Here is a 26,335-nt window from a genome sequence, read left to right as displayed (position 1 = left end):
GGGCGTGGAAAGGTGGAAAGAGAAGGGAAGTGGGCAACTCAAATGGGCAACTGGGGGCGGGGGGGGGCTCTCTCTCCCTTGCCAGGGCTGGGCCTTGAATCAGCACCCCCCCCCTCACTGTGCCTTGGGACCCTGTTCCTCCACGGCTTCAGTATAAAAGGATGTCCAGATTTAGTGCCCTAATGCCCAGCAATCCAATAAATGTTCCTCCTTGGCCCTTTGTTATCCCATAGAAGGTTTAAAGGTCACCTCCAAAACGGGACTCAGGACTTGGCTGACTTCTTTGCGGAGTGTGGGGGAGGGAGAGGCTCCCCCCCCCCCCGACTTAGGCACTCAACATCAACTTCGTTGGACTGGTCATGTTGTGCAGATGCCTGATTATCATCTTCCAAAGCAACTACTCTATTCAGAACTTAAAAATGGAAAGCGTAATGCTGGTGGTCAACGAAAGAGGTTTAAAGACTCTCCCGAGGCAAATCTAAAAAAAAGTAGAATAAACACTGACAACTGAGGAACACTGGCCTGCGACTGTTCCAATTGGAGAACAGCCTTTACCAAAGGTGTCGTGGGCTTTGAAGACACTCGAACTCAGGACACAAGGGAGAAACATGCTAGGAGGAAGGCACGCTTGGCAAACCCTCACCGTGATCAACTCCTGCCCGGAAACCTATGTCCCCACTGTGGAAGGACGTGCGGATCCAGAACTGGCCTCCAAAGTCACTTACGGACTCACTGTTATAACCATATTTATGGAAGACAATCTTACTTGGCTATGAGTGATAGAAGAAGAAGAAGAAAATTATACTACTCCCCCAGCTCCCAGACTCAAGACACGTTCCCCAACCTGTTCACGGAAGAAGCCGCCAAGGATGGAGACGTGAAAAAAACAACCCTGGATCTTTTGGTCAACTGGCCCAGATGTTCTTCATCAAGCGCTCCCCAAAACTGAGCAACCCCTGTTGCACAAACCTGACAACAACTTTGCAAGGTAGACAAGTACAGTTATGCCTTTGGTTCAGAAGGAGAGCTGAGGCTGAGAGGTTGTGGCTGGAATGGGGAGTTTACTCAGTTTGATGGGACTTCATCATGCCTCCTTCTCGCTGGATCAAGCCCACAGAGTCCTCCAACACCATGGGTAGGCAATCTAAGGCCCGGGGGCCGGATTCGGCCCAATTGCCTTCTAAATAAGGCCCATGGGAATCAGCATGTTTTTACATGAGCAGAATGTGTGCTTTTATTTAAAATGCATCTCTGGGTTATTTGTGGGGCATAGGAATTTGTTCATTCCCCGCCCCCTTCAAAATATAGTCTGGCCCCCCACAAGGTCTGAGGGACAGTGGACCGGCCCCCTGCTGGAAAAGTTTGCTGACCGCTGTCCAACACCTTCGGAGTCACCAAAGTCCTAAGGAGTGCAGAAGACTTCACTCCAGAGTGAGGCTACATTTACTTTAGATGGCCCGCCTGTTAAATCAGGACAGAGGACTGGGATGCAACTTCAGATTGCAGCGCGAATTTAGCTTTACACCTGTAAACCTCCTGTAACACTAAGGATCCAACAGCAGCTCCTACACAAATAAGATTATTCTCTTTTCCAGTAAACTACTTGGGTTGATTTTAGCTTTCTAATGCAATCCCTCGCGATTAAACCTTGCTTTCCTCAGCTTTTAGTTCAGCTACCAAAACCTAGTTTGTTTTTAAGGATAACTAAAAGGGGGGAGGAGAGAGATATTTGCCTTCGAGAGAGGAGACATTACAACCCTTTGCCTGATCCAAAGGTACAAATATTTTCCAGCATCCAACCCGCCCCGCAAAGCAAGACTAATTTGGAAAAATTCCCATAAAAGGCAGGTAAAGAGTAGAATAAAGGGAATTCAGCGAGACGACGGGCTAGGGGTCTTACTTTTAGGGGGTTGTTTCTGGCGCCAACTACGGAGTCTGTATGCACAAGATGCGCCCAGGTTCCCCAAAAAAGGAGATTATATTCTGAAAGAAAGAAAGAAAGAAAGAAAGAAAGAAAGAAAGAAAGAAAGAAAGAAAGAAAGAAAGAAAGGCGGGTTGCCGGAGGGGGTTGAAGGATGCTCCCGCTTCCGCCGCCAGGCAGCCCCCACCGACCTGAACCGCAGCCTCCAGCTTCAGCTCCGCAGCCTCCGCGTTGCTCATGGGGAGGGGGCCGCCGCCGCTCTACGGCCGGGCTCCGGGGGGCTCCTGCCGGGCAGGGGGGCCCGCCTCCATGGCCCTTTGCACAGCAGATGCGATGCTTACTGCTGCTGCTGCTGCTGCTGCTGCTGGAGGAGGAGAGGGGCAGGACCCGGGGAGGAGCGCCAGCCCGAGCCGCCGCCCCCCGCCTCTTTCCTGGGTCCCGCGGCTGCAGGGGGGAGCCGGGCTGGACCAATCGCCGCCCGGCAGCAGAAGAGGGGGGGGCGGCTGCAGGCTGCCTCCCCCGCGGACTCAACCCGTGGCGCTCCCGGGTCCTAGAGGCCGCCACTTCTCCGGTTTGATGCAGTCACGACGGCCCCTTCCCCAAAGTTTGCAGCTCGGGCTGCAGGCGGATATTCGCACGGGGCAGATACCGGGCGGAGCAGCAGCCCGAGCCCCCACCGAGTGAGCCGGCTCAACTTTCTCATCGGGAATGTGCCCCTTTGCCGGGAGGGCACGGAGCAGAAACTCAACAGATGGAGCCTCGCCCGCGCCTGGCCGAGGCTGCACCTGTTGGATTTCTGCCCCATCCAACCTGTCAAAGGGGAAGGAGCCCCATCAGCAGTTTTGAAGGCGCTGTGCAAGCGCAGTGGGGAGTTTTTAGGTCGGTTGAATTCAAAGGCGCGAATTTGTTTGCTTGCAACTTGTCCAGTGTGGGAAAAGGGGTACCTGGCGCCCCACCTGCGAAAGCTCAGTCCCGCCGCTGCGCTTCTGGAGCCGGAAGGGGGTGGACGGGAGGCTGTTGTGCAGTGCCTCGGAGCATGTGTGGAGTGCAGGGCCTTCCCTGCCCAGCAGAGCATCAGCCCTGGCCCCTGACCTCCTAGTGACCCAGGACAGAGCAGCCCCCCATCGACAAGCCAGCCCCTCACCTGGCACAGGTGGCTCCGCTGAGTGGTCAGCTGCCTTCTCAAACTGCAGCAGCGTTACTATAGCGCCGGGCAGCGGTGGAGGAGGGCGGGTTTCTGATGGCGCCCTTGGCCGGCCCAAGAACGCCGCTTCCTCCTCCTCCTCCTGTTCTTCCAGGCCAAGGCGTGTGCCAAAGGCTCTGGTTGCACCCGGGGAAAACCCAGGCAGCACCAGCATAAGCTGCTTAAGTCTCCGGGAATTACGGCCACCCTGCGGGGCAGCTGAGCGCTGCCTTCTTACCAAAAGGGAGGCTTTTCTTGCATGTCCCAGTGACCCTCAACTAGGACACAGCCGCCGCTTCCCGCCAGGATTTTGCAAAAACTGGAAGCGGCTCTGTAAGCCAGGCCTGATAGGGCCTTTGGGAGGCAGCCTCTCCCTGGGTCATCTTCTTCCATAGCTAGAAGCTTGTTTGAGGCCTGGGGACACCACCAGAATTTGTGGGGGCAAATTCAAAGCCAAGGAGATTGTTCAGAGGCAGCACTGCAATTTCCCTGTCCCAGAGAAAGACAAGGAGGACTCAGCATTTGGCTTGAGAGGGAAAAATCCCACCTTGCATCCCCCGAAATGATACTGCTTCTTGGGGTTCTGGGGCTGTTTTTTTGGCTGGAAAAGGTTCTTTGCTCACAGTCACAAATGCCAGCCAAGGAACTTGGGGAGCAAGAGAATTGTACCTCTGGGCATGAACAGAGTGCCAATCCTCAAAAAACAAACACACACAATAGGAGTGGAAGTTCTAATCAGAGGAGCCGCACTAAAATAGCCGCATCTACTAAATTCAACAGGTCCAACATTGGGCACCACGCTTAGGTGTAGGAAAGTGTCCTTGGGAACCCACCCATGATCCACCCAACATGTGAATCTCACTGAGACACTGTTTTTACTAATTCTTTTGGCATTTTCGCTCTCCCTCCTGGGTCCATTTCTGCTTCCCCAGCCCCTTTCCCAAAGACAAATAAAGGCTTTTATACAGATAAATATATATACATATACATTTTTAATAAGGAACCAGCTCAAAATTAACAAAACAAAAGGCAGCAAAAACTTCATGGAGTTTCATAGTAAGAAAATGTTCTGTAAAAGGCCTTCGTCTTAGAATAAATAGGACAGGAGTGAATACAAAGATCTATATTTCAAAAGAGAATTAAAACCCGGTTCCGTAAGATAGCCCAGAGGGCAGTTTTTGTCCTTCACAATGTCTGAGGCACCTGCGATAGGAGAAAAACCCAGGGTCTCTCCGAAAGTTAAAGGGTAATTTGTTGTGTGTGCGCACGTTAAAAGCCACACCAATATGGAATGTCAGAAGTTCCACTGCTCTTGCTGCTCAAAAGGCCAGTTTTAGCAGGGGAGGGAGAAGGAAAAAGAGAAGGCACTTCACAAGGCGAAGCAGAGCCAGGGACCCCCACCCTCAAAGGACATCGACGTGGCATCATTGCTCGCCGCCTCTGCAGCCAGCTGACGACTCTCCTCTCACCTCCACCACAACCATCAGAGGCAGAGCAACATGACAGAATCGGGGCCCAGCGTCCTTCCAGTGTGGAAGGCACCCTGGAAATTCCGAGAGGGAGATGTGCAACAGGTAAGCCCATTTCAAGTTTGCAAGGTGGGCTGCAAAGGCAGGGCACTGCCAGTCACCTCCTGCAAGGGAAGCTGCCTTTGCCCGCGTGCAGAGTGTGTGTTTCCTAGGGCAGCTGCGCCACAAAATCCCTCCAAGCTAGAAAGGGGGCGAGGCGAGACAAGCATATCAAAGAAACACTGTTAAGACACCACACAAGACAGGAAAAAAGGCAAGAGACAGGAAGGAGCCTCTTTCTTTCTGGACAGGCCCAGCTGTCTCCCTCTTTCCCAGGTTCTTAAGCTGTGATCTGAACCCAGGAAAAACTCCCTCCCTCCCCTTTCAAGAACCCCAAGTGCTGAGGGGGTAGATGGAGGTAGAGGGAGAGAGAAGAGGATCTGCACAGCCCCAGCTGACCCCCACCTTCCCTATCCCATAAAATGCCCCAAGCAAACATCCAAACACGTCCAGGACTGGGATCTCATGATGCACCACGAGGGCAAAGTAGCTTCCTCTTTGGTCCACAAGAGTCCTTCCGTGGCCTTCACCCCAGACCAGAGAAGCACAAGACGCTCAGCTCAGAACTGGACCCAGCTGGTGGAGCTCTGCTGAGCCTGACTGGAGGCAGACCTAGGAGGAGAAAGAAGAGGCGCTCCCTTCAGCAAGGAGTGGATCTGCAGGGGCCCAGGGCCTGCACTGGGGACAAAGAGGGTCCCTTCCTCCTGAACATCTGGACATAACCTCCTCCCATCACACAGTGAATGGCATGAGGAGGCAATGGAGTTTCACTGCTTCTCCAAGAAAGCAGCCCTACCCTTTGGATAAGAGGATCTCACCACCACTGGGACTTGAACGTCATGAACCTGGCACCCCTTGGGTCCCATCAACAGATAATAATAATTATTATTATTATTTATTATTTATACCCCGCCCATCTGGCTGGGTTTCCCCAGCCACTCTGAGCAGCTTCCAACAGAACACTAAAATACAATAACCTATTATAAATTAAAAGCTTCCCTAAACAGGGCTGCCTTCAGATGTTGCATAGAAGTTTGGTAGTTATTTTTCTCTTTGACATCAGGTGGGAGGGCGTTCCACAGGGTGGGCACCACTACCGAGAAGGCCCTCTGCCTGGTTCCCTGTAACTTGGCTTCTCGTAGCGAGGGAACCGCCAGAAGGCCCTCGGAGCTGGACCTCAGTGTCCGGGCAGAACGATGGAGGTGGAGACGCTCCTTCAGGTGTGTCAGGTGTCAGATTAGGGAGTTTTCCGGCTAAAGGGTGGGGTGGGTGAAAGGGGACACATTTCAACTTCTGCAACCCACGTGTGACTCTCACCCAGAAGCTTTGGTGAAGTCTCCCCAGATGTCCGCAGCTGCTTCTGTTGTAGAATTTGAAGCCTGCGGAGGCGGCCACGGGATGGAGACGTCTGCTGATAAACAGGATACAGGGAGGGAGAGACAGAGAGATAACTGTTCGTCACAGGATATATTTCGCAGCACCTTCCTGGCCAGCCCTTTAAGAGCCCCTGGGACCTGGTGGAGAGGAAGGCCCCAGAAAGGCAGGCAGCCGAGACAATGTTGGCGGGGCCGGGAGTTTAACCGGAGCAGCCTCCTCTGCTCTGAAGCTTGCCTGCCCCGAGAAAACATTAGAATCCAGCGACGCAAGGCTGGGAAATCGCCTGCCCATAACCACAAGCAAGCCTGGCTTGGGGAAAGCCAGCTCCGAAGTAGGACGGCTGGGCGCTGCCATAAGGGACTTTCCATTTTGCGAGTGAGATCGATGGGAAACACAGACCTGCCTCAGCAGCAGACGAAAGCTGCTCCCCGGTCAGGGTGGCCTTTCCTCCAGGAGGGGGTGGGATGAGGCTGGGACCCCCAGAGCCTGTTGCTCGGGGCCTGCTGGCCGAGGAGGAGCTGTCCTTCTTCTTCACGTTCTGAAAGGAGATTGAATGGCATGGTCAGTCACTCAAAGGGGCGAAGGGCGTTCCCCGGCCCATGGCGGGGTAGCAATCCCAGCTGAAAGGAGAGAAAGGCTTCAGCCACCTGCAAGCAACCTGCAGCTCCAGCCAGCATGTTGGGGACGTTCCCTTGACCACAAGTCAAGGCCTGGGCTGAGATGACTTTGAACAATTGCCTTTGTCTCATCTCCTTGCACACATTGACACACAGTGGACACACGAGCAAAAAGACTCTCCCCCCACCCCACTCCTTTGACCTTGTATAGTGTTGTTCGTTTCTAAAAAGCCATTATCATGTGGTCAAGTGATATAGAGGCAGAAACAGGGCACAGGGGTATGATGCTGGGGGGGGTGTGTCTATGTCTCAAAAGAAATCTCTTTGGGATGAGGGAGGGTATAATCTGCTGATGATCGGATTAAGGTAAAGGTAAAGGGACCCCTGACCGTTAGGTCCAGTCGTGAACAACTCTGGGGTTGCAGCGCTCATCTCGCTTTATTGGCCGAGAGAGCCGGCGTACAGCTTCCGGGTCATGTGGCCAGCATGACTAAGCCGCTTCGCTTCTGGCGAACCAGAGCAGTGCATGGAAATGCCGTTTACCTTCCCGCCGCAGCGGTACCTATTTATCTACTTGCACTTTGACGTGCTTTCGAACTGCTAGGTTGGCAGGAGCAGGGAACCGAGCAACAGGAGCTCACCCCGCCGCGGGGATTCGAACCGCCGACCTTCTGATCGGCAAGCCCTAGGCTCTGTGGTTTAACCCACAGAACCACCCGCGTCCCTCGATGATCGGATTAGTTCCCCATCCATTTGGGGTCAGAAAGGAACTTTCTTCCAGGTCCTACAGGCTATCAACTCTGGGTGGTGTCCCTTGGTAACCCATGGCTTGACTTGCTGATTTCAGCCTCTCGCTAGCATTTGCTTTGCGGCTCCTTTTCCACAGCCTATCCCCCACCCCCTCTGCCACAGCCGGACAAGCCCAGCGAGGTCCCTCCTTCTCACCGCAATGTTGAGCTTGATTGTCTGTCCTTCTTTGAAGCCCAGGTCCAGTTTGGGTCCCTGGTCTGGATTCAGGGCCTGCTTGGCCAGCTCACTCTGCTGTTTGACCCACCTGTTGAGAGAATCAATTGGGGTGGGGGGTCACGAGGGAGCAGAGCAAAAAGCCTAAGGTGCTGGCAGCGGGCAGTGTAGGGAAAGTAGCTATGTTGCGCTCAGCACCCCAGCCCGTGAAAGCAAGCACCTTCTCTTTCAGAAGAAATCTGTCGCAGCCACAAAGGCAGCACCCAAAACCCTGTGTTTGATTTCAATTGGTGGGAGGAGTGTCTGCAGGGAGTCATGGCTGCTTTCCCCCTGCAACCCTCATCTGTCTGGGATATCCATCCCGCCCCACCCAGCCTGGGTAGATGGAGAGCTGCAGGGGGGAAACTCCTTCCAGCTGCTGCTCCTCTGCAAGTCCCCCCCCCCCGCTTCCATCCTCAGAATCAGCCCCCTCCCCGGTTCCCTTAGCTCGCCTGCTGAAATCCTCCAATTTGCCGTGGTTTACCAGAATGCAGGCTCCTTCGGGAAAGCAGACACCAGGGCTACAGAGCGCAAAAGGGGACTGCAAGTCGTGACAGAATCTGCCCCCGTCTGCAATCGGCAGCTGCCCAAAACCCCGCTTGCTTTCTTTCCTTCACTTCCCACGCTGCTTCTTTCACAGGGGGAGGGGTTGAGGTTTTTGTTTTGTTTTGCACCAGCAGAGCCAGGAAGGGGCATTCGAAGGAACCCCAGAAGGCAAAAGGTAGCTTGCACCAGCTCAGGAGAATTTGCTTGGCTCGCATGAAAAGGCGCCTTGCTCTTCCATAGACTCCACCTGCTCCCCTTGGGCTGGGGAAGGTCTCGACACCCAGGCACTCTGCAAAGTGGGAGGCAGATGCTCACTTGAAATGGTCCTGCAGAGCGACGTTGAAGTCGAAGGCATCACCTCGGTCAACAAAGCCGACTCCAATGAAGGCCCGGCGCCCTGCAAGAGAAGCCATGCTCATTCTCTCGGCAGCAGAGCTTTCATTGTGGCACACCAAGGAAGTGCCGAGAGGCCCCGGCTGCCCACAGAGTGCAGGGGGAGCCAGGCAGCCCTAGGAGCAGAGGAAGGGCAGCACCTACAAGAGGGGCAGCTCAGTGGCACCAGGGGTGCCAGCAGTGGCTGTGACAGCAAGCTGGCCAGAGGCAAAAGGCCCACATGGGGCCTCACTGGCACCGAGGACAGGAGCCAACTTCCCAGGGACAAAAACCACACCAAAGCAGAAGAGCCTCACAGACACTATGGCAGTTGCAAGGACAGTGCCCTCTCCTATCGTTGGACCTGACTGTTAGCCAACCCAAACAAGGCAAAAAGCAGGAGGCTGAAAGAGATCTGAGGGCAGAGTGAGGGGGGGGGCAGTGACCAAAAAGCAGCAGCCCTGGGGGAGGCAAGCTGTGCCAGCACCAGGAAGGCCAGAAAAGAGCATGCTGAGGAAATGGGTGCAGAGGGTCCTCTTCCCCAAGGCCCCCCAAGTCCTGGCAAATCCCAGCTTGCTGCAAGAAGGAAGCTTTGGGTTTTGAGGGAAAGAGGAAGGGGGGCTTGCAGGTGCTGCCTTAGGATCATTCCTGGAGATGCACCGTGCCTAGGAGGACACGATCCGAACCTCCATACCGTTCCCGTCCTCAATGCGGATGACAAAGTATCGGCTGGAATCCGTCACACCCTCCACAGTAATGCTGGGGAACTGGTCCACAGGAGCCTGGGCAAAAAGTTCTCCTGGAAGGGGGGAAAGTGAGGATGTGAAACCCGCTGGTCAGCTTCTCCCTCCCATCCGACCAAAGATACTTTGGGTGCCATGAGTACGTCCCACACTTAGAAGTTACTTCTCTTCATACTTGTGCATTTTGGTTCAATGAAAGTGACACCCCCCCCCCAACGCAATGGGTGTGTGACATTGATGCAGAGATTCTGAATCAATGCTCATTCATGTCCTTCAAAATTCTTTGAACTGGAAACTCAAGTTCACAAATAAGTTGGGGGGGAGGGAGGACTCTACAGTTTAAGATGTGCCCTTTCTGCCTTCCGGAAAATTAACTATTGGACTCCTGGGCACTGCAAGCGAGTCAGGGGAATTTGCTATGGCTCACCACTACACCCTGAATGTAGAGTCTGCCCAAGATTAGCACACATGCACACCTTGCAATTGCTCCCCTTATGGTGTGGCAGTGAGGGCTGGGATTCAGGGTAGCTTGACACACCCATAAAAGAACCCAATTCTGGCATCCTATGGACAATCAACCTGGCTAAAAAGGATTGCCCTGAACCACAGTCACTGTGTCCCCTTTCCCCTGAGACTTAGCTAAGGCCTAAGTCTCAGGAAAAGCTCCCTCCCTCCAGCAACCATGCTGCACGGAGACAATGGACGCCTCACTCCCCATTACCTGAGTTCTTGTCCTCCAACTTGATGTAGGCCACGTTCCCTTTGGCTGTTATGCGCATGCGCCCGCTCCATGCTGGCTGGTCCAGCTGCCACTCCGCAGCTCTAGCACCAGGGAGAGAAGACAGCGCCGCTGCTCAGGGCTAAAAGTCACCCAACAGAATCAAAAGCATTGGAAGGGGCCCCCGGAACACCAGCTTCCCAACCCCCTCCCCGCTTTTTGCAGTGCAGAAAAACCGCAGCTGCAACACACACAAAGACATCAGGCGGCCTCGTCGCACTTCGGAGCAAATTTCTCTTTCACACCATGTTTGTTAAAGGAGTAGGCTAGGGGCTGTGGGTTAAACCACAGAGCCTAGGACTTGCGAATCAGAAGGTCTGCGGTTCGAATCCCCGCAACGGGGTGAGCTCCCGTTGCTCGGTCCCTGCTCCTGCCAACTTAGCAGTTCGAAAGCACGTCAAAGTGCAAGTAGATAAATAGGTACCACTCCAGCGGGAAAGTAAACGGCGTTTCTGTGTGCTGCTCTGGTTCGGCAGAAGCGGCTTAGTCATGCTGGCCACATGACACAGAAAAACTGTCTGCGGACAAACGCTCCTTCAGCCAGTAAAGCAAGATGAGCACCGCAACCCCAGAGTCGGCCACGACTGGACCTAATGGTCAGGGGTCCCCTTACCTTTACCCAGATATTATCTGAAACCAAAGAGGCACGTTGGTTGCCAGATGTGGATTTTCCTCCCCGGCTCTCCTACCCCACCAGAGGAGTAGCCCACACAGATCAGCTGAGAGCTAGGCCTTGTGTGTGTAAAATAACCCCTCCTGGCCAAGTGATGGACCTGGTGATTGGGGAGGGAGCTTCAAGTCCACTGTCTGTCCTCCCCCCCCCCCCAGTTTTGCTGCCAGGGCCTGAAAGGAGTGAGGGGGGCAGGGAGCGGAGGTGAAGCTCCTTCCTCACAGACCGACCTCCTGCTGGGCACCTTCCTCACCCTGCGGTCCCGCTTCCCTGCCTAGCGTGGCCTCACCTGGGTCGCCCTGCGCTCGCTGTTGGCCGCCTGCAGGCTCTGTTCCAATGCGGCCAGCCTGTCCGCCAGGGCCTTGTACGCCAGCTCCCTCGGCCAGTAAAGCGAGATGAGCGTCGCAACCCCAGAGTCGGCCACGACTGGACCTAATGGTCAGGGGTCCCTTTACCTTTACTAAGCACCTTATCAAAAACATAAAAAAAACCCACCCCTTCCATGTTCCTCCTTCGCTGCCACCCCTTCAAAATTCCCCTTTCAACACGACGGTGGTGCCACTGTAGGCCCCTTCAGACTCCCCAGCAGCGCAAACTGAGCCTTGAGCCCCAACCCGCAGGGACACCATTGGTTTAAAAGGGGGGGGGGAGGGGAGAGAGTCCGAGGCAGGGAAAGGAGGGCACTCTGCACATGCCCCGGGTCTCCCCGGCTCACCTGTAGCCCCGGTTAGAGGCGCGCGGGGGCACTCGGTAGACGTGGACCTCCGGCTTGACGCAGAGCACCGACTCGTACTCCTCGCCCTCCGCCATCTCGACTGCCTACTCCACGGAACCCGGAAGCGCGGCTCCTCTCCGCCCACGGAGGCGCATGCGCAGACGCGAGCGAACAGGAAGGGTCCGTCACCCTTCTTTTGCGTCACTTCCTGGGGGGGTGTTCCGGCTCCAAGGTACCTCCTGCCTCTTGTGTCGAAGGCGAAGACGGCAGTGAAATAAAACCTCGCCGGCCAAGGCAGCGGACCCCCCTCAAAGGCCTTTCCGGCTCCGCGGCCCCTCCTTCGCCTCCGTTCGCTTTTGCGGACAACCGCCGCTCGGGGAATGGCCCTCGCCTCCCGCCGTCAGGCTGAGGAGGGCGCATAGACTTGCGAAAATTGTAGAGTGGTGCTCGCTGTGATTTGAATGGAAGCTTCCGGGTTCTTCGGGCCTTTTTAACGTGGTGGTTCCGAGGGGCTGCCCGATGGAAAACAGGCAAAATCCACGGCACTGAAGCGCCGTCTCCCCACCTTCGCAGTAGGCAACAAGAAACGTGGGACCCCAGCCTTCTTCCGCGCTAAGGACTCCGAATCCAGAAATTGGGGAAGGCCACTCTACCCTTTCTTATATCTACGCGGGCGGGGTGGGAAATGTTTTGTTTCTCCATGGTGGAAGCATAGGGCTAGAAGGGACACAAAAGGGAGAGCGAAAGAATGGTTTTCGCTGTATCCCGACGCGGCTGTTCCCCCTGGTGGCCGGGAAGGGCGTTCGCAGCCGCGTCTCCGCTGAGCCGACGGCGCTCAATGTGTCGACTTTTCGGGAGGCGGGCCGAGAACTATTTTAAGGGACCCGGTTCGAGCCAGGGCCCCTTTCCCGGGGGAGGTGAGGGTCCAGGGGCAGGAGCCAGCATTGCACGGTGGGGCAAAAGAAAATCCAGTTGATCTATGCTAAAGGTGGGTACATAGCTGTCAAGCGTTTCCCTTTTTTTAAGGGAAATTCCCTTATTCCGAATAGGATTCCTCGCGAGAAAAGGGAAAAGTTGACAGCTATGGGTGGGGAGCGGGGGCTTGACCCGGCTGCAACTGAGCAGGAACGAGGGACCGGCGGGCGGTGTGGGGTCGCACCCGATGCGGGAGCAGGGCGACCGTCCTACTAGCTGATTCTTATCAAATGACTTGAAAAATAAGTGTGTCAGAACTTTGAACACCCCGCGCCGAACTTCTTGCTTCCGCCTGCAAAATGACATTTTTGGATCTGGAAAAGGTTCGGAAAAGGCTAGCTTGAGAGAGAGAGTAGCGATCCAGCAAGCGGAGTGGCCATTCACAGACTTCTGGAACAGGCACGAAGCCAGCAGTGCTTTTTCCACTGGGTGACTCCAGAATCTGGTATGCGGAAGATCCATTCCGCAGAAGTAATAATGCACTTTGCCTAATGTAGGGGAATCCCCACCCCCACCCCTTGCCAACATAGCCCAGGTAGACTTCTGTCTCCTCCCCCGCTCCCGTCCTCCATACTGTTTTGCAACCAGAAGCAACCCCCCCCCCCAACGCTGCCCTTCAGTCCTACAGGAGAGCATCTTCATCCATAAAAGCTGGCCCACATCAAAGGGGCAGCCAACCCCCCCACCCCAAAACCCAATTTGATTCTAGGCTGCATCAACAGAGGTGTAGTGTTCAGATCTATGGAAGCCGCCCAGAGTGGCTGGGGAAACCCAGCCAGATGGGCGGGGTACAAATAAATTATTATTATTATTATTATTATTATTATTATTATTATTATCAAGGACACTATTCTGCCTTGGTTAGGCCACACCTGGAGACCTGTGTCTACTTCTGGCCACTGCAGTTTAGGAAGGCTATTGACTAACTGGAACATGTATAGAAAAAGGGCAACCAAGACTGTCAAGGTTCTGGAAACCAAGCCTTATGAGGAATGGTTGAGAGAAATGGGTATGTTTAGCTGAGGAAAAGAGGAGACTAAAAGGGAACATAGAAGAGGGAACAAGCTCGTTTTCTCCTGCTCCAGAGGCTGGAACCCAAACCAATGGCTTCAAAGTTACAAGAAAGGAGGTTCTGCATAAAGATCAGGAAGAACTTTCCGACACCAAGTGCTGTTTGACAGTGGAATGACTTCCCTTGGAAGGTGGTGGGAGTCTGCTTCACTGGAGGTTTTCAATCAGGGACTGGACTGGGTGGTCATTTGCCAAGGATGCTTAACTAAAGCATCCTTGGCAAATGACCACCCACTCCCTGATTGAAAACCTCCAATGCATTGGAGATTCTTGCATTGCAAGGTGTGGGTTTAGGTGAGCCTTGGGGTCCCTTCCAACTCCACAATTTGATCCTTCTATGCCTGGGAAATGCATGCAAGCGCACCAAGAGGAAATAAGAAGAATAAATGAGGCCGCATACTTAAAAGTTAACACATTTATTTAAAATACATTTATAAAATGTTTTGTCTGCATATGTAGGATGGCTGTGGGCTGGTGAAGCCTCTTTGCTTGCCATGTGGGAACACATGCACACACCCTAAGAACTGCCCCCCTTTCTAACACACACACAAACACACACTCCCCCCCCCCCGAAGAGGGCCTTCAACTTATTCCAACACTGATTCCTGGACAAGACCGTAGCCCCATTGTCCGTGCCAGAGAAGCCCCCCAATGGCAGACAGCGAAAAGGGTGCCACCTCCCTGCCTGCAGGATGGAAGCACCCCCCCTTTTGACCATGGTGCAGCTGGTGGCACAGCAGTAACCGCCTTTCTTCTTGGTGGGGCTTGGGCCCTCCTCCTAGGAGCAACTTGCAAGTAGGTAAGTACAGCTCCGGGGGAGATGGGGGAGACTTAATCCTAAGTGGAAGAAAGGAGGCAGCCAGAGAAGAGCAGTTGGGTGGAGCAGCAGCAGCAGCAGCCAAAGACGGAACTTCCCGCAAGGCAACCAATCCCAAAGCAGAGTTAAGGAAAGTCATGGTGATGCCAGGCAGTTATTGCTCACATATTTCTCCCTACTCTTGGGCAGGAGGGATAACTATCTCTCTCCCACCTCCCTCGCTACACCCGGAAAGAAAGCGTCAGGGCCATGTTACAAAAGCCATCCAAGGGTCAGGGTCCTGCAGAAATGTCTAGCTCTCCCAAGGCCCAGCGCTCCTGAGGAGGAGGCTATCTTGCTGCCAGTGCTCGGGCAAAGCGGCGCAGAGCAGCCCATGAGGCTGAAGGATGCCACTGGAGGAACCAAATGGAGGAAGGGAGCAAATTCAACACAGCAACGGTCCATCGTGTCTTTCACTTTTTATACACAGGTAGTTTTATTGTTATTATTACTCTTTTGACCAGTTATTTATTCTGCAATATTTTTGTACATGTCTCGGGTTGATGTACAAACAGACACCTTTCCCCACAACTCCCACCCCCTCCCAAAGTAGGCAAAAGTTCCGCTTCCGTTCCAGCGCAAGAGGAGGCATCGCTGCGGTGCGCTGGGCACTTAGCCCAAAACCAGTCAAAGCAGCTCCCGCCTACCCCACTATCCCACCCAGGACATCCTCCAAAACCAGACAGTAAAACCAAAAGAGAGAGAGAGAGAGAGAGAGAGAGAGAGAGAGAGAAAGGCAGACTCTGGAAACACAGTGAAGCAAGCAGGCCCACAGTCACTCAGAGAGGGGGGTGCTGGGGGAGCCCCTCCCCAATATGGCTACTAGAGAGGACGGGGGAGGCCCAACTGAGCACCTACAACGCAGCAGACCTGGGCCAGCATGCATGGAGCTGCTGGCTACACGCCAGGGATTGGGCCCAACCAGGGGCTTCTTGTTGCTTGAGGAAAAACCAACTGATTCTGTCTGAGTTAGAAAAGCAACACAGAAGAAGCTGCTTGCCATCCTGAGTCTTACTCGGCGGCGTCTGAAAACACATTTCTGCACCCAGCAAGACATGCAGCAGCTGAGCCTGACGCCCTCCCACTTTGCAAGGGAAGGCAATCCATTCCCTGCCCCGCATGGCAGCTACTGCTTGTGCCCAGCTCCTTTGCCCCCTGGTGGCAAACTGACCCGGGACAGGACCGGAAGCACACCTGGAGCAACAAGGCCACGATCCTGGCCCACGGCTCACAGCTCGCCTGCCACGGCTTCCGACTCTGGCCAGCACAAGCATCGCTGGGCCACGGGGCTTCCCCCTATCCCTTCTCATGGCCTCAGCAGAGGACAGCAGCAGGGAAACTAAACTAGTCTAAGGCCGGGGAAGCTCATCGCCCCAATGGCAAAAAGCACCTGCCCACCCTCTGCCTGGAAGCAGCACAAGCAGTTGAGGGAGGCACTGGCCATGGCCCCTCCACCCTCCAGGCCAGGGGTGCAGGCCAAGACGAGTCACCCCAAGCCAGAGGCCTCGCCAAAGCCCACCACGCAGACAGCTGAGAGCCCTTTCCATCTGCTTCGCAGCAGCAGCAGCAGCGGATAGGGGAAGCCGGGCACGCGAAAACCTCTCCCCACTATCTGAAGCGCCTCAAAATCCATTTCGCTTCTCTTCGAACTATGCCAACCCCCGCTTCTGAGATAAACAAGCCAAACAGCGAACACACCCGCCCCTTCGTCACTGGCGTCTTCTTCCCCTCCGGTTCCCAGAAAGCAAACCAATGCAGTTCTGTGCACGCCTCCCGCCGAGCCTAGCTCCTCGCTCCTCAAGCAACCTGGACAGACATGCACATTCCCAGAAGCAGAATGCCGCCCGGCCCTTCTGCCATCCCGCCCGGAGACGCAAACGTTTATTATTACTATTATTGCTGGTGCTGGCTTTGGCAGGCGTGGCTGTGTGGGCAAGCCCAGCAACCCGGAGGAGCCTGCCCTGCCCTGCCGTGCCCCCGCCCCCTCAGTATGCCAATCCCAGTGGGGGAAGCGGCAGGCGGGGGTCACAGTGCCAGGGGCAGAAGGGCACAGGAGGCAGAGCAAAAGGGGGGGGAGGAGGAGGAGATCACAGTGCAAGTCACCCGGGTAGTTTCCCCCTGCTCAGGTTCGTGTGTCCACTGCCGCCACCACGCAGCCCAGGGTGGGGGAGGTGCCCGCTCGAGTGCCGCCAAGTCGGCCGGACGGCCATTCCTATCTGCGCTGCTTGAAGCCTTGCGAGCCGTCAGGGCCCAGCGGCTGCCGGATCACATTGCTGGGCTGCCGGGCCTCCTCCGGCTGGGAGATTCTTGTGGGCCTGTCAAGAGAAAGAGCAGGGAGGCAGCCTTAAGAGGACGGCAACGCAGGGCTCCAGAGACTCACACAGAGGGGACGCCCAGCATGGCCGAGCAAAGGGCCTGCAGGCAACATGAAATAGGCGATTCCCCTGGGGGCCACGGGCTCAGGACAGCTCCCTTTCTGAGGGGGCTGGGTTCAGGGGACACAACCTCCCACCTTCTGGCTAGAAAGGAGAGCAGGCACAAGCCAGGCTCCTCATCTGTCCCCGGTAGGGCTGGCTTGGGACTGTCAAACTAAGCCTGCTGCTAGCTGCTCGGGTGCCTGGTGTGGGGGCGTGTCCTGCAGCTGGGGGCAGGGCGAGCCTCTCCACCACCTCCCCCTCAGCTGCAGGGCACCTGAGGGAGAAGCAGTAGGCAGACGCAAGTCCCACACTGACATTTCAGGCTGCGTGGAACCTGCAGGTGCCTAAGCCACCACGTCACTCCTAAAAAGTTTTGTGAACCCACCCCCTTTTTAAAGAAAACTCATTATGCCACCCTCCCAATCAGTGATGACACCTAGTGTGGGGCGCACCCCCTTCCTCCGCCACTGCCTGCTGCACTTGGGGGGGGGGCAGAGGGGGCACCCCAAGAGCTTATTCTCTCACACAACACAAGCAGCTGGAACAGGACAACAGCTGAGCCCCTGGTGGGTCCCCGTTCCCGGCTAGCACATGACACATGCCTGCTTGCTGGGGCAGAAGAACTCAGCTCAAGGCCAGCCAATGTGCCCCCACCTCCTCCTGAGCCCCAGTCCCACCGGGGCCTTGCCCCAGAGGGGGAACTCCAGCTTGTCTGGGCCTCTTGCGGTAGGAGATCAGGGCCCCGCCGTTGCCGCTGCAGCCCTGCACCTGTCGAGGATGGGCTTGTCCTGCTCCTCCTCCGGGCTGGCGCTGCCCAGGATCCGCTTCCGGGCTTCGGCGTATTCGGCCTCCCTCTGTGCCAGCGTCTTCACCGGGAGGGCTGGCCGGCTGGCAGAGTTGGGGTTGCTGAGCACCCCGTTGCTTGTAGGCCTCTTTAAGATCCGGATCTGCGGAGGCGGCCCCGAGGGAAGGCTGTCGTCCTGGATCACAATGGGCACTTTAGGCGGGGACTTGGATTTCCTGCTGTTGAGAGGAAGAGAGCGGAGGGGGAAATAAGGGGTCCCGCTCTTTGCAGAGGGGCTGAGGACCCTCACCTGGCCGAAAACAGACACATGCAAAGCACAAGTTACAGAAAACACACCTCAGACGATGTTTACAGCGAAGGAACTGTCAGCACGCAATAAAACCCACCAGGCCTCCCCACTGTGTGCTCCTCTTCCACTCCCACTGCAGAAAGTTCAATTCCCCTTCCCGCAAGCACCAACACTCCTGCAAGAAACAGTCAAGGAGCTTAGGCAGCAGCCCTGGGCTCCAGCCCTCGTCTCCTGGCAGCTGGATCAGCAGAGCCCAAGTGAGACTGGCTGGGAGAGCAGAACCAAGCAGCATTCATCTGGGAGAGCTCGGTCAGTAGAGCATGAGGCTCTTCGTCTCAGTGTTGTGGGCTCCAGCCCCACAACGGGCAAAATGTGGGTTACTGCATTGCAGTGGGTTGGACTAGATGACCTCTGTGGTGCCTTCCAACCCAATGATTCTATGTTTCCCTTGTTCAGCATTCACAGATACACTCAGCACTTTCCCTCCAAAGCCACCTAGTGGCCAGAAGTGGCCTCTCCGGAATCAGTGGGAACTGAAGGCACTACCGCCCTGCAAGAAGATGCTTCAGGCAGCTCTTATTCCTTAGACAACCCTCCTTTTGAAGGAAGTGAAACACAACCCCAACTCTCCACTGACCCCCACAAGGTCCTAGCAATAGCCAAGCCCAGAGACAGCCAGAGGATGAAGCGTCCTCACCTTTCCTTCTGGGTGATCTTCAGCTTTTTTTCTAGCCGCCTGTCTATTTCCTGCAAGGCAACAAAACGGGGCATGGTTCAAATCTCACATAGTGCATTTCAGAGTCACAGGTGAAGGGGGATCCCCATTGGCCTCCCCGAGCCAGGATGAACCCTCTGTGGCTGCCCTGCTGCTCCCAGGGGAACTTGAAGATGCTCCTGCAGCATCGCAAAGATCAACTGGGTCCAGCCTCTTTGCATAATGAAAGTCTGGCAGTCACTTCCACAGGAAGGAGAGATAGTCACTAACTTGGATGGGTTTGGAAGAAGATCAGGCAAATTCATGGAGAAGAGAATGCTCTGGTGCTCGAATCCTGGTTGAGGGATTTTCCTAATGGGCACCTGCTTCGCCAATGTAAAAACAAGATGCTGGACTAAATGGGCAATTGGCCTGATCTACCTACAGTGCTCTTCTTATGCTCTTATGTCAGGGAGGAGGATAGGAGTGGGCACCCAATGATTATCTGGAGGGCCACAGATGTTCCCTATACGGGGGGACGGGGGACGGGATGGGACGAAAAAAGGTACATGAGAATTGTGGAGGAAGGGCAGAGCCTCCCCTTTGCCAGGCTCTGTCCTGACATCAGATCTGCCTGTAACTATTCCTGCCAACCGCTCTTGGCGGGTGCTTGGCCACCGAGCTGTGCAGAAAGTGGGTTAAAATTAGTGTCCGACTTTCAGCCTGGCCAAATGAAGCAGCTGACAGATAAGTCTATTTTTATGGGTGCAGCAAACACCCCTGGGTGCAAGTGTGGCACACGGCAAATGCATCACCTGGGTGCCTGTACCTCCCAGGCAGACCCACAAGGAAACCGGTGGGTGGGGTGGGTGCTAGCTGTCTTGGGCCCAAAGCAGAGAGTGAGCACCTCCAGTTAAAAAAAATTATCAGGGGGAGGGGAGACTCCCCCAAACAAGCAGAACAGGAGACCCACAAGGCCCCTTGCAAAAACCCAACTGGTACCCCTTAAAAAGATACCCCCTCCTCCTACGAGGATCAATTTCATCACCACCCCACACCTGTCCTGGATTGCTTGGAGGAGGGGAAACCCCTCACTGTGCCATGTGCTAACCCTTTATGGTTCAAAAATTAACTCATCCACCAGACTTTGGACTAGGAGACAAGTTCTGTTAAACAGAGCTATTAAATTAGAGCCTCTCCATTGCGAAAGAGGCAGCCAGAGTGTGAACAGACACTGAGGGACGGGTGCAGATGGCCCCTGGCCTCTCTCCCCAAAAAGAAGCCACAAAGCCCACATTTGAACAACAGCGCTGCTCAGTCAGAACACGGGAGCAATGGGGGGGGGGTAACTTCCTGGTCCAGCTATCCCACCCCAGCTGGCCAAACAAGTGCCTCCAGGCAGCCCAAAAAAGGAGCACAAAACTATCACCCCACTGCCCAGAACAGCCCCTGATTCAGTGGCTGTCATTAATCGAGGAGTCAAAAAGGCCCCTCTCTGTCCTGGCTTTCTCAGAAGCTTCTCACAAGCTTGCTTTTAAGCCTCTTCCAAACAACTACCAGGCAGTATGTGGGTGGGTAGGGGATAGCCCACAACTCCCACTCCTCAGTTCCTCACTTGCCAAAAGCTCTTCTCTTCCCTCCACCTCTTCAGAAAGGCTGAGGAAGTGTGGGTGCTGCAGGGCCAGCTCTCGGGGGCCCTGGAAGAAAGTGGCTGTTTGTCTGGCCCGCAGGAGCTGAACCGCACATAGCAACAGTTCTTCCTTCTGAGCCAAGGGGGGTTGCCAGGATGCTAGCCAGATGGCAGAGCAAGGGGTGCATTCTGTGGGAGCTCTCCAAATCTACCACCCTGAAAACTATAGTGAAGGTTTCACCCCTTCTCGCCAAATTCGACAGACAGAAACCGCCCATGTTTCCTCAACGGCTTCCCGCTCGCAATTTAAATATGCAAAACAGCACAGTGCCATCTCTCAGCAAGCCTGGCCCACAGCCCCATCAGCTGCTGCAAGGTGCTGGATCCTATAAAAACAAGGGAAATGCCTGGAGGGTGGAGAGGCAGAGATGGAGGAAATCGACTCCTGAGGGAGACCAGACAGCACCCCAAGGCAAAGGGCAGCCCACAGGCCTTTAGGTCTCTGCCACCCAGAACGCAGGCTGCAAGACTGAACAATGAGATGCCCTGGCACCCTCACACACACATATTGCCAGCCACCAAGGCCACACCCAAATCTGGAGGTCAATTGGAAGATGTGGGCAGGCTGCTTGGATGAGTGAAGTCAACCACTTGTCTCCTTGACTCTTGCCCATCTTGGCTCATGAAAGCAAGCCAAGCAGGGATGGGCAATGAGCTCCATGGAGTGGTGAATGCTTCCCTCTATGAATGAGTCTTCCTGGACGCCCTTAATGGTTATGAAACCACTTCTTATAAAAAAATTCTTTGGACTCGGCCATTATGGCCAATTATCACCCCATTCCAAATCTTCCATTCCTGGGCAAGGTGATTGAGCAGGTAGTCACAGAACAGCTCCAGTGGTGGGGGGATGAGTGTTCGGACCCTTGGGCACTCACTTGCGGGATGCCTCAGGGCTCCATCTTCTCCCCCATGCTTTTTAGCATCTATATGAAGCTGCTGGGACATCTATGTGGTTTGGGCAGGGTGTTCACCAGTATGTAGATGATACCCAGCTCCTCGTCTCATTTGAATCGGAACCAGTAAAGGAGATGAATGTCCTGTGTGAGCATCTCAAGGCAGTTAAAGGATTGAGGTTGAATCCTGTACTGTTTCTAGGGGACAGGAGGCAGGCAGCTGTGGGGGCTCCCTGATTCTGAATGGACTAACTGTGCCCTTAAAGGACCAGGTGTGTAGGCTTGGGGTCATTTTGGACTCTCACCTGGAGGTGCAGGTTAATTCTGTCCAGGATGGCTACAAGTCCCATCTGGTATGCTAGCTGAGACTCTACCTGCCTGCGCGCTATCTTGTCAGAGTACATGCTCTGATTATCTCCTGTTTGTATCAGTGCAGTGCACTACCTTTGAAGATGACTCAAAAACTACAACTAATCCAGAATGCGGCATCTAGACTAGTGACCAGCAGCAGCAGCCGGGACCATATAACACCAGTCCTAAAGGATCTACATTGGCTCCCAGTATGTTTCCAAGCACAATTCAAACTGTTGGTGCTGAACTTTACAGCCCTAAATGGCCCTAGCCCTGTATATACCCCCATCATTCAGCCTGCACACTGAGATCCAGCTCTGAGGCCCTTCCCTTCTGGCAGTTGCCTCACTGCAAGAAGTGAAGTTACAGGGAACCAGGCAGGGGGCCTTCTTGGTAGTGGCAACCGCCTTGTGAAATGCCCTCCCACCCGATGTCAAACATATAAACAACTACCGGTATATGACTTTTAGCAGACATCTGAAGGGAAGTTCTTAATGTTTGATGTTTTCTTGTGTTTTTGTATTTTGCTGGAAACCGACCAGAGTGGCTGGGGCAACCCAGTCCAATAGGCAGCATATAAATAACAACGTTGTTGTTGTTGTTGTTGTTGTTGTTATAAAGCTCTCTGCCTGGAAGGCGGAGGGCAAAACTTGATAGACCTTTGCCTACCCGCCCTGCTGTAGCCTCTGACAAGGTACTCGGGGCTGCCAGAGGCAAAACCAAAACAGATCACTACCTCTTAGGCAAATGAATGGTCCAAAGGCACTGCATGCAGCATCAGTGGGAACCAAGGAAAGATAAAATGTATTTAATCGGAGTCTACCTAGCTGACCAATGGCTAGAACCTGGGTGAGCAGATGTGCTTGTCTACTGGTGGGACACTTAAGAAATTCCTGGGATTCTTCCAGGGAAGAGGGGCCTGCTCAGACTCTGCTGATAGGAAGCAAGTTGACCGACTCCAAGCTGCTCTGTGGTTAAGGGATCTGGAGCCTACAAGCTCCTGCTGTGTCCATTTCAACATGCTACGCAGACAGCCTCTCAAATCGAGGCCATACAACCACCCTCCCTCTACATGCCATGTCCCTATTATTGAGATCCCTGCCTTGGTGATGTCTGAGGGCAGAGCTTCCTGGAAATATTATCGAAGTCACTTACTAGTCCTAAGCCTTCAATTGCCTCCAAATGAGGCATCACGCAACCAGCCCTAGCAGCACAATCCTACTACACACTGTTTACTCGGAGATAAGCCCACGGGTGCTCAGCAATGCTCGCTCCCAGGGTTTGGAGGCCAAGCGCTAGCAACCTTCTCCTCCACAAACCCGGCTGCAAGGAGGCAGAGCACTCACCAGGGGCTGGGCCTTGGCTCCACGGGGGAGCCCCCGCTTTGCATGTAGAAGATCCCCAGAGCTGCCCCTTACAGCCCCGGGAGAGGAGTACCAGCTGGGCTAGCAAGCGAAAGAGCCTGGTCCGGGCCCAAGGCGTCTCCCTCTGTTGTTCGAGGGGCGACGCGGGGCCACCTGCAGCCCCTCAGAGGCCGGGGTCCCCTCTTCCCTCGGCCCCAACAGGCAAGGCGAATGCGGGGAGATGCAGCTGAGCCTTTTCACCCTGAAGTGCAAACCACCCCTCTTTCGGGTGGGCCACCCAAGGGAGGGAGAGGCGTCCCAGAATCACATCGCGCCCCTCCTTGCAAAAGAGGAACGGGAGGGGGAAGGCCCCCCCCCCCACACGCGGAGATCGGAGCCCCGGGACACCTCCTCGGCAGCTCCCTTAGACAGCCACTTCGGAGAGCTTGAGGGGGTGTGTGGTGGGGGTCCGCGCAGGGAGCACGTGGTCCGGGGGAAATGGGGCGCGGCCCCTTTAAGAGGCCTAGCAGGCGCCGCGGAGCCCAAGGCGCCTCACCGCCAGCCATGATAGGCCGGGCCCAGTCGCTCTTCCCGCGGCCCCCCCCTGCTGTTGGCGGCCTCCCCCGCCGCCCCCGGTCCGGGCTCGGGCTCACCCCGCTGTCGGCCGCTTCCTCCCAGCTCTCGGCGACCTCCTCATCTTCCATTGTAATTCCCCTCCGCCGCCAGCCCGCCCAACGCGCATGCGCGCGACGCTCCCCGCACTGGCGGCGGCGGCGCAGCTGCCAAAGCGCCGCTGTTCACTTCGGCACGCGCACTCGCGGCTCTGCTTCTCTCGGCGCATGCGCGTTTCTGGCGGTTCCCGTTCCCTTTACCGAAGCAAAGGGTTTTTCCTGCGCGTGCGTCGGCAGCGCGGCTCTCCCCTATGGAATACCCATATGCGAGATTCCCGGATGGATAAGGCACATGCGCATTCGCCATAGCTCATGACAGGCGCATACAAATCTCAGGTTGGAGTCGCCGCGCATGCGTAACTTTTTGGCTCGCTGGTCTTTAGCGCATGCGCAAAAACAGACGTGTTATTACCCGGGAATATAGTACCGTATGTACTGTATTGTATCACCTTGCCAACAAAGGTCCGTATAGTTAAGGCTATGGTTTTCCCAGTAGTGATGTACGGAAGTGAGAGCTGGACCATAAAGAAGGCTGATCGCCGAAGAATCGATGCTTTTGAATTATGGTGCTGGAGGAGACTCTTGAGAGTCCCATGGACTGCAAGAAGATCAAACCTATCCATTCTTAAGGAAATCAGCCCTGAGTGCTCACTGGAAGGACAGATTCTGAAGCTGAGGCTCCAATACTTTGGCCACCTCATGAGAAGAGAAGACTCCCTGGAAAAGACCCTGATGTTGGGAAAGATGGAGGGCGCAAGGAGAAGGGGACAACAGAGGACGAGGTGGTTGGACAGTGTTCTCGAAGCTACTGGCATGAGTTTGACCAAACTGCGGGAGGCAGTGGAAGACAGGAGTGGCTGGCGTGCTCTGGTCCAGGGGGTCACGAAGAGTCGGACACGACTAAACAACTAAACAACAACAACATGTACTGTATTCCCCTTCTCCCGAGGCAGAGTGTCCATTCCCGAAAGAACCGTACAGTTTAGCGGAAACACAGAGCGCTCTACACACAGTAGCACAATAAGCACAAAACACAGTAAAATTATAATTTCACAGTAATAAGATACAATGGAGCATCCACCGCTGTAGGCTACGGAAAAAACGATTTTGTGGGAGATGAATGGCGCCTCCTCATCCAGGGACAGTCTGCCTCTTAACACCAGTAGCTGGCACAGGACAGGAACCAACCAACAGAGAAAAGGGTTCTCTGAAAGCACTTGCTTGGCGACAGGATAGTGGGTTGGAGGGATCTCCTGCCTGACCCAGGACTCTTCTTTCTAAGAGCATAAGGAGATCCCTGCAACTCGATCAGATTTAAAGGAGGCCCACCTAGTGAGCAAAAAGACACCCGGTCTCTGGGAAGCCCCCAAGAAGGACCTGAGCGCAGCGGCAGCCCTCTCTTCGTTTGTGGCCTCTAGGACTCGCATTCAGAAGCAATACTGCCTCCGACACACCTTCTGCTATGAATTTATCTAATCCTCTCTTAAAACCATTTGGGTTGGTGACCCCCATTGCCTCTTGCAGGAGTGAGTTCCCTGGTTTAACTGGGCCCCAGGTTAAAAAGCTCTTCCTTTCCTTTGGCTTGTCCTGAGCGACAGTCGGCTTCCTTGCTGGGACTAGTATCACAAGAGTGGAAGGACAACCCCAGAGGCTTTTATGGAATTGCCAAGAACAAAGGAGCATTCCAGCAGCTGGATCAAGTCCAGTCTGCTGCTCCCCAGACAGTGGCCAACCAGGGACTCCTAGAGCAGGCATAGGCAAACTGCCCTCCAGATGTTTTGGGACTACAGTGGTACCTCGGGCCATTCTTATTAGGGATAATTAATGAAGAAATTCATTAAAAAGATGTAAATTTATTTATGTATGCCACAATGGGAGCGAGAATTCTCCTGGCTCAAAGGTGGAAACAGCAAGAACTCCCTACATTGGAAGATTGGAGAATTAAGATGGTAGAATTTGTGGAGTTGGCGAAGCTGACGGGGAGAATTAGGAATCGACCCGAAGAAAAATACCAAAAAGACTGGAGCAAATTTATTTATTATTTGAAAGAAAATTGTACTTATATGAAAACGTTTGTAGCATTAACGTGATATGTTCTGTAATGAGGAATTTTGGTGCTGATTTATAAACAAAAATATGATTTCTTAAGGCTAATATATGATAAAGAAGTGATCATGAGAATGCGATAGATATGTTAAATGTCATAGGGATGTCAGAAAGAGACGGAAGGAAGTCAAAGCTCATTTTGAGCAAATATAAGTTGTGAATATGTGTATGGAATTAAGATGAAATACAGAAAAAATCAATAAAAATTATGTTAAAAAACAACAACAGTGGTACCTCAGGTTACATACGCTTCAGGTTACATATGCTTCAGGTTACAGACTCCCTTAAAATCAGAAATAGTACCTGGGGTTAAGAACTTTGCTTCAGGATGAGAACAGAAATGGCACAGCGGCAGCATGGTGGCAGCGGGAGGCCCCATTAGCTACAGTGGTACCTCAGGTTAAGAACAGTTTCAGGTTAAGAACGGACCTCCGAAACGAATTAAGTACTTAACCCGAGATCCCTAACCAACTCCCATGATCCCTAACCAACAGGACCAGTGGTCAGGGATGGTGGGAACTGTAGTCCCAAAACATCTGGAGGGCCGAGTTTGCCTATGCCTGTCCTAGAGCAAAGCGCCAGAAGATCCCTGGTTCAGTCCCCAACTGCCTGGGAGAGATCCCTGCATGAAGCCGAGGAGAGTCGCCGCCATTCAGTGGAGGCAGCCCTGAGCTAGGTGGGA

The 26,335-nt window shown here is 54.4% G+C and overlaps 3 protein-coding genes and 1 long non-coding RNA gene across 7 annotated transcripts in view; 1 reads left to right on the top strand and 3 right to left on the bottom strand.

The window, feature by feature from the left end:
• Positions 1–2,343, bottom strand: part of CROCC (ciliary rootlet coiled-coil, rootletin) — a 69,164-nt gene extending 66,821 nt beyond the window's left edge. The window contains exon 1 of the mRNA XM_083514564.1: positions 2,113–2,343. Within this exon, the coding sequence (XP_083370690.1) occupies positions 2,113–2,160 (48 nt within the window). The 5' untranslated portion in view covers positions 2,161–2,343. The remainder of the gene's footprint in view (positions 1–2,112) is intronic.
• Positions 2,344–4,062: 1,719 nt separating this feature from the next.
• Positions 4,063–12,065, bottom strand: NECAP2 (NECAP endocytosis associated 2). 4 transcript variants are annotated; one of them, XM_083514743.1, is made up of 8 exons: positions 11,493–12,065; positions 10,051–10,151; positions 9,281–9,385; positions 8,530–8,611; positions 7,612–7,720; positions 6,449–6,587; positions 5,990–6,080; positions 4,063–5,284 (listed from the first exon to the last, which is right to left on the bottom strand). In XM_083514743.1, the coding sequence occupies exons 1-8, from the start codon at positions 11,585–11,587 to the stop codon at positions 5,233–5,235; spliced, it is 774 nt and encodes a 257-aa protein (XP_083370869.1). In that variant the 5' UTR covers positions 11,588–12,065; the 3' UTR covers positions 4,063–5,232. The 4 variants fall into 4 exon arrangements, with proteins under 4 accessions (XP_083370869.1, XP_083370868.1, XP_083370870.1 ...); XM_083514742.1 differs by having other exon boundaries at positions 5,990–6,083; positions 11,493–11,886; XM_083514744.1 differs by having other exon boundaries at positions 5,990–6,083; positions 10,051–10,189; positions 11,493–11,678.
• A 1,873-nt stretch (positions 12,066–13,938) lies between these two features.
• Positions 13,939–23,869, bottom strand: SZRD1 (SUZ RNA binding domain containing 1). Its single transcript, XM_083514764.1, has 4 exons — positions 23,530–23,869; positions 18,603–18,652; positions 17,580–17,834; positions 13,939–16,709 (listed from the first exon to the last, which is right to left on the bottom strand). Exons 1-4 carry the CDS (start codon positions 23,578–23,580, stop codon positions 16,607–16,609), a joined length of 459 nt encoding a protein of 152 aa, XP_083370890.1. The 5' UTR covers positions 23,581–23,869; the 3' UTR covers positions 13,939–16,606.
• Positions 23,870–25,878: 2,009 nt separating this feature from the next.
• Positions 25,879–26,335, top strand: part of LOC310712107 — a 40,425-nt gene continuing 39,968 nt past the window's right edge. Inside the window, exon 1 of the long non-coding RNA XR_014528765.1 lies at positions 25,879–25,908. This is a non-coding gene — a long non-coding RNA (uncharacterized lncRNA). The remainder of the gene's footprint in view (positions 25,909–26,335) is intronic.

Source organism: Podarcis liolepis, assembly GCF_965112155.1.
Source record: "Podarcis liolepis genome assembly, chromosome: 7".
In the NCBI taxonomy this organism is placed as follows: Eukaryota; Metazoa; Chordata; class Lepidosauria; order Squamata; family Lacertidae; genus Podarcis; species Podarcis liolepis.
The sequence above is the reverse complement of the archived record's forward strand: the minus strand, read 5'-3'. Positions and strand labels throughout refer to the sequence as shown.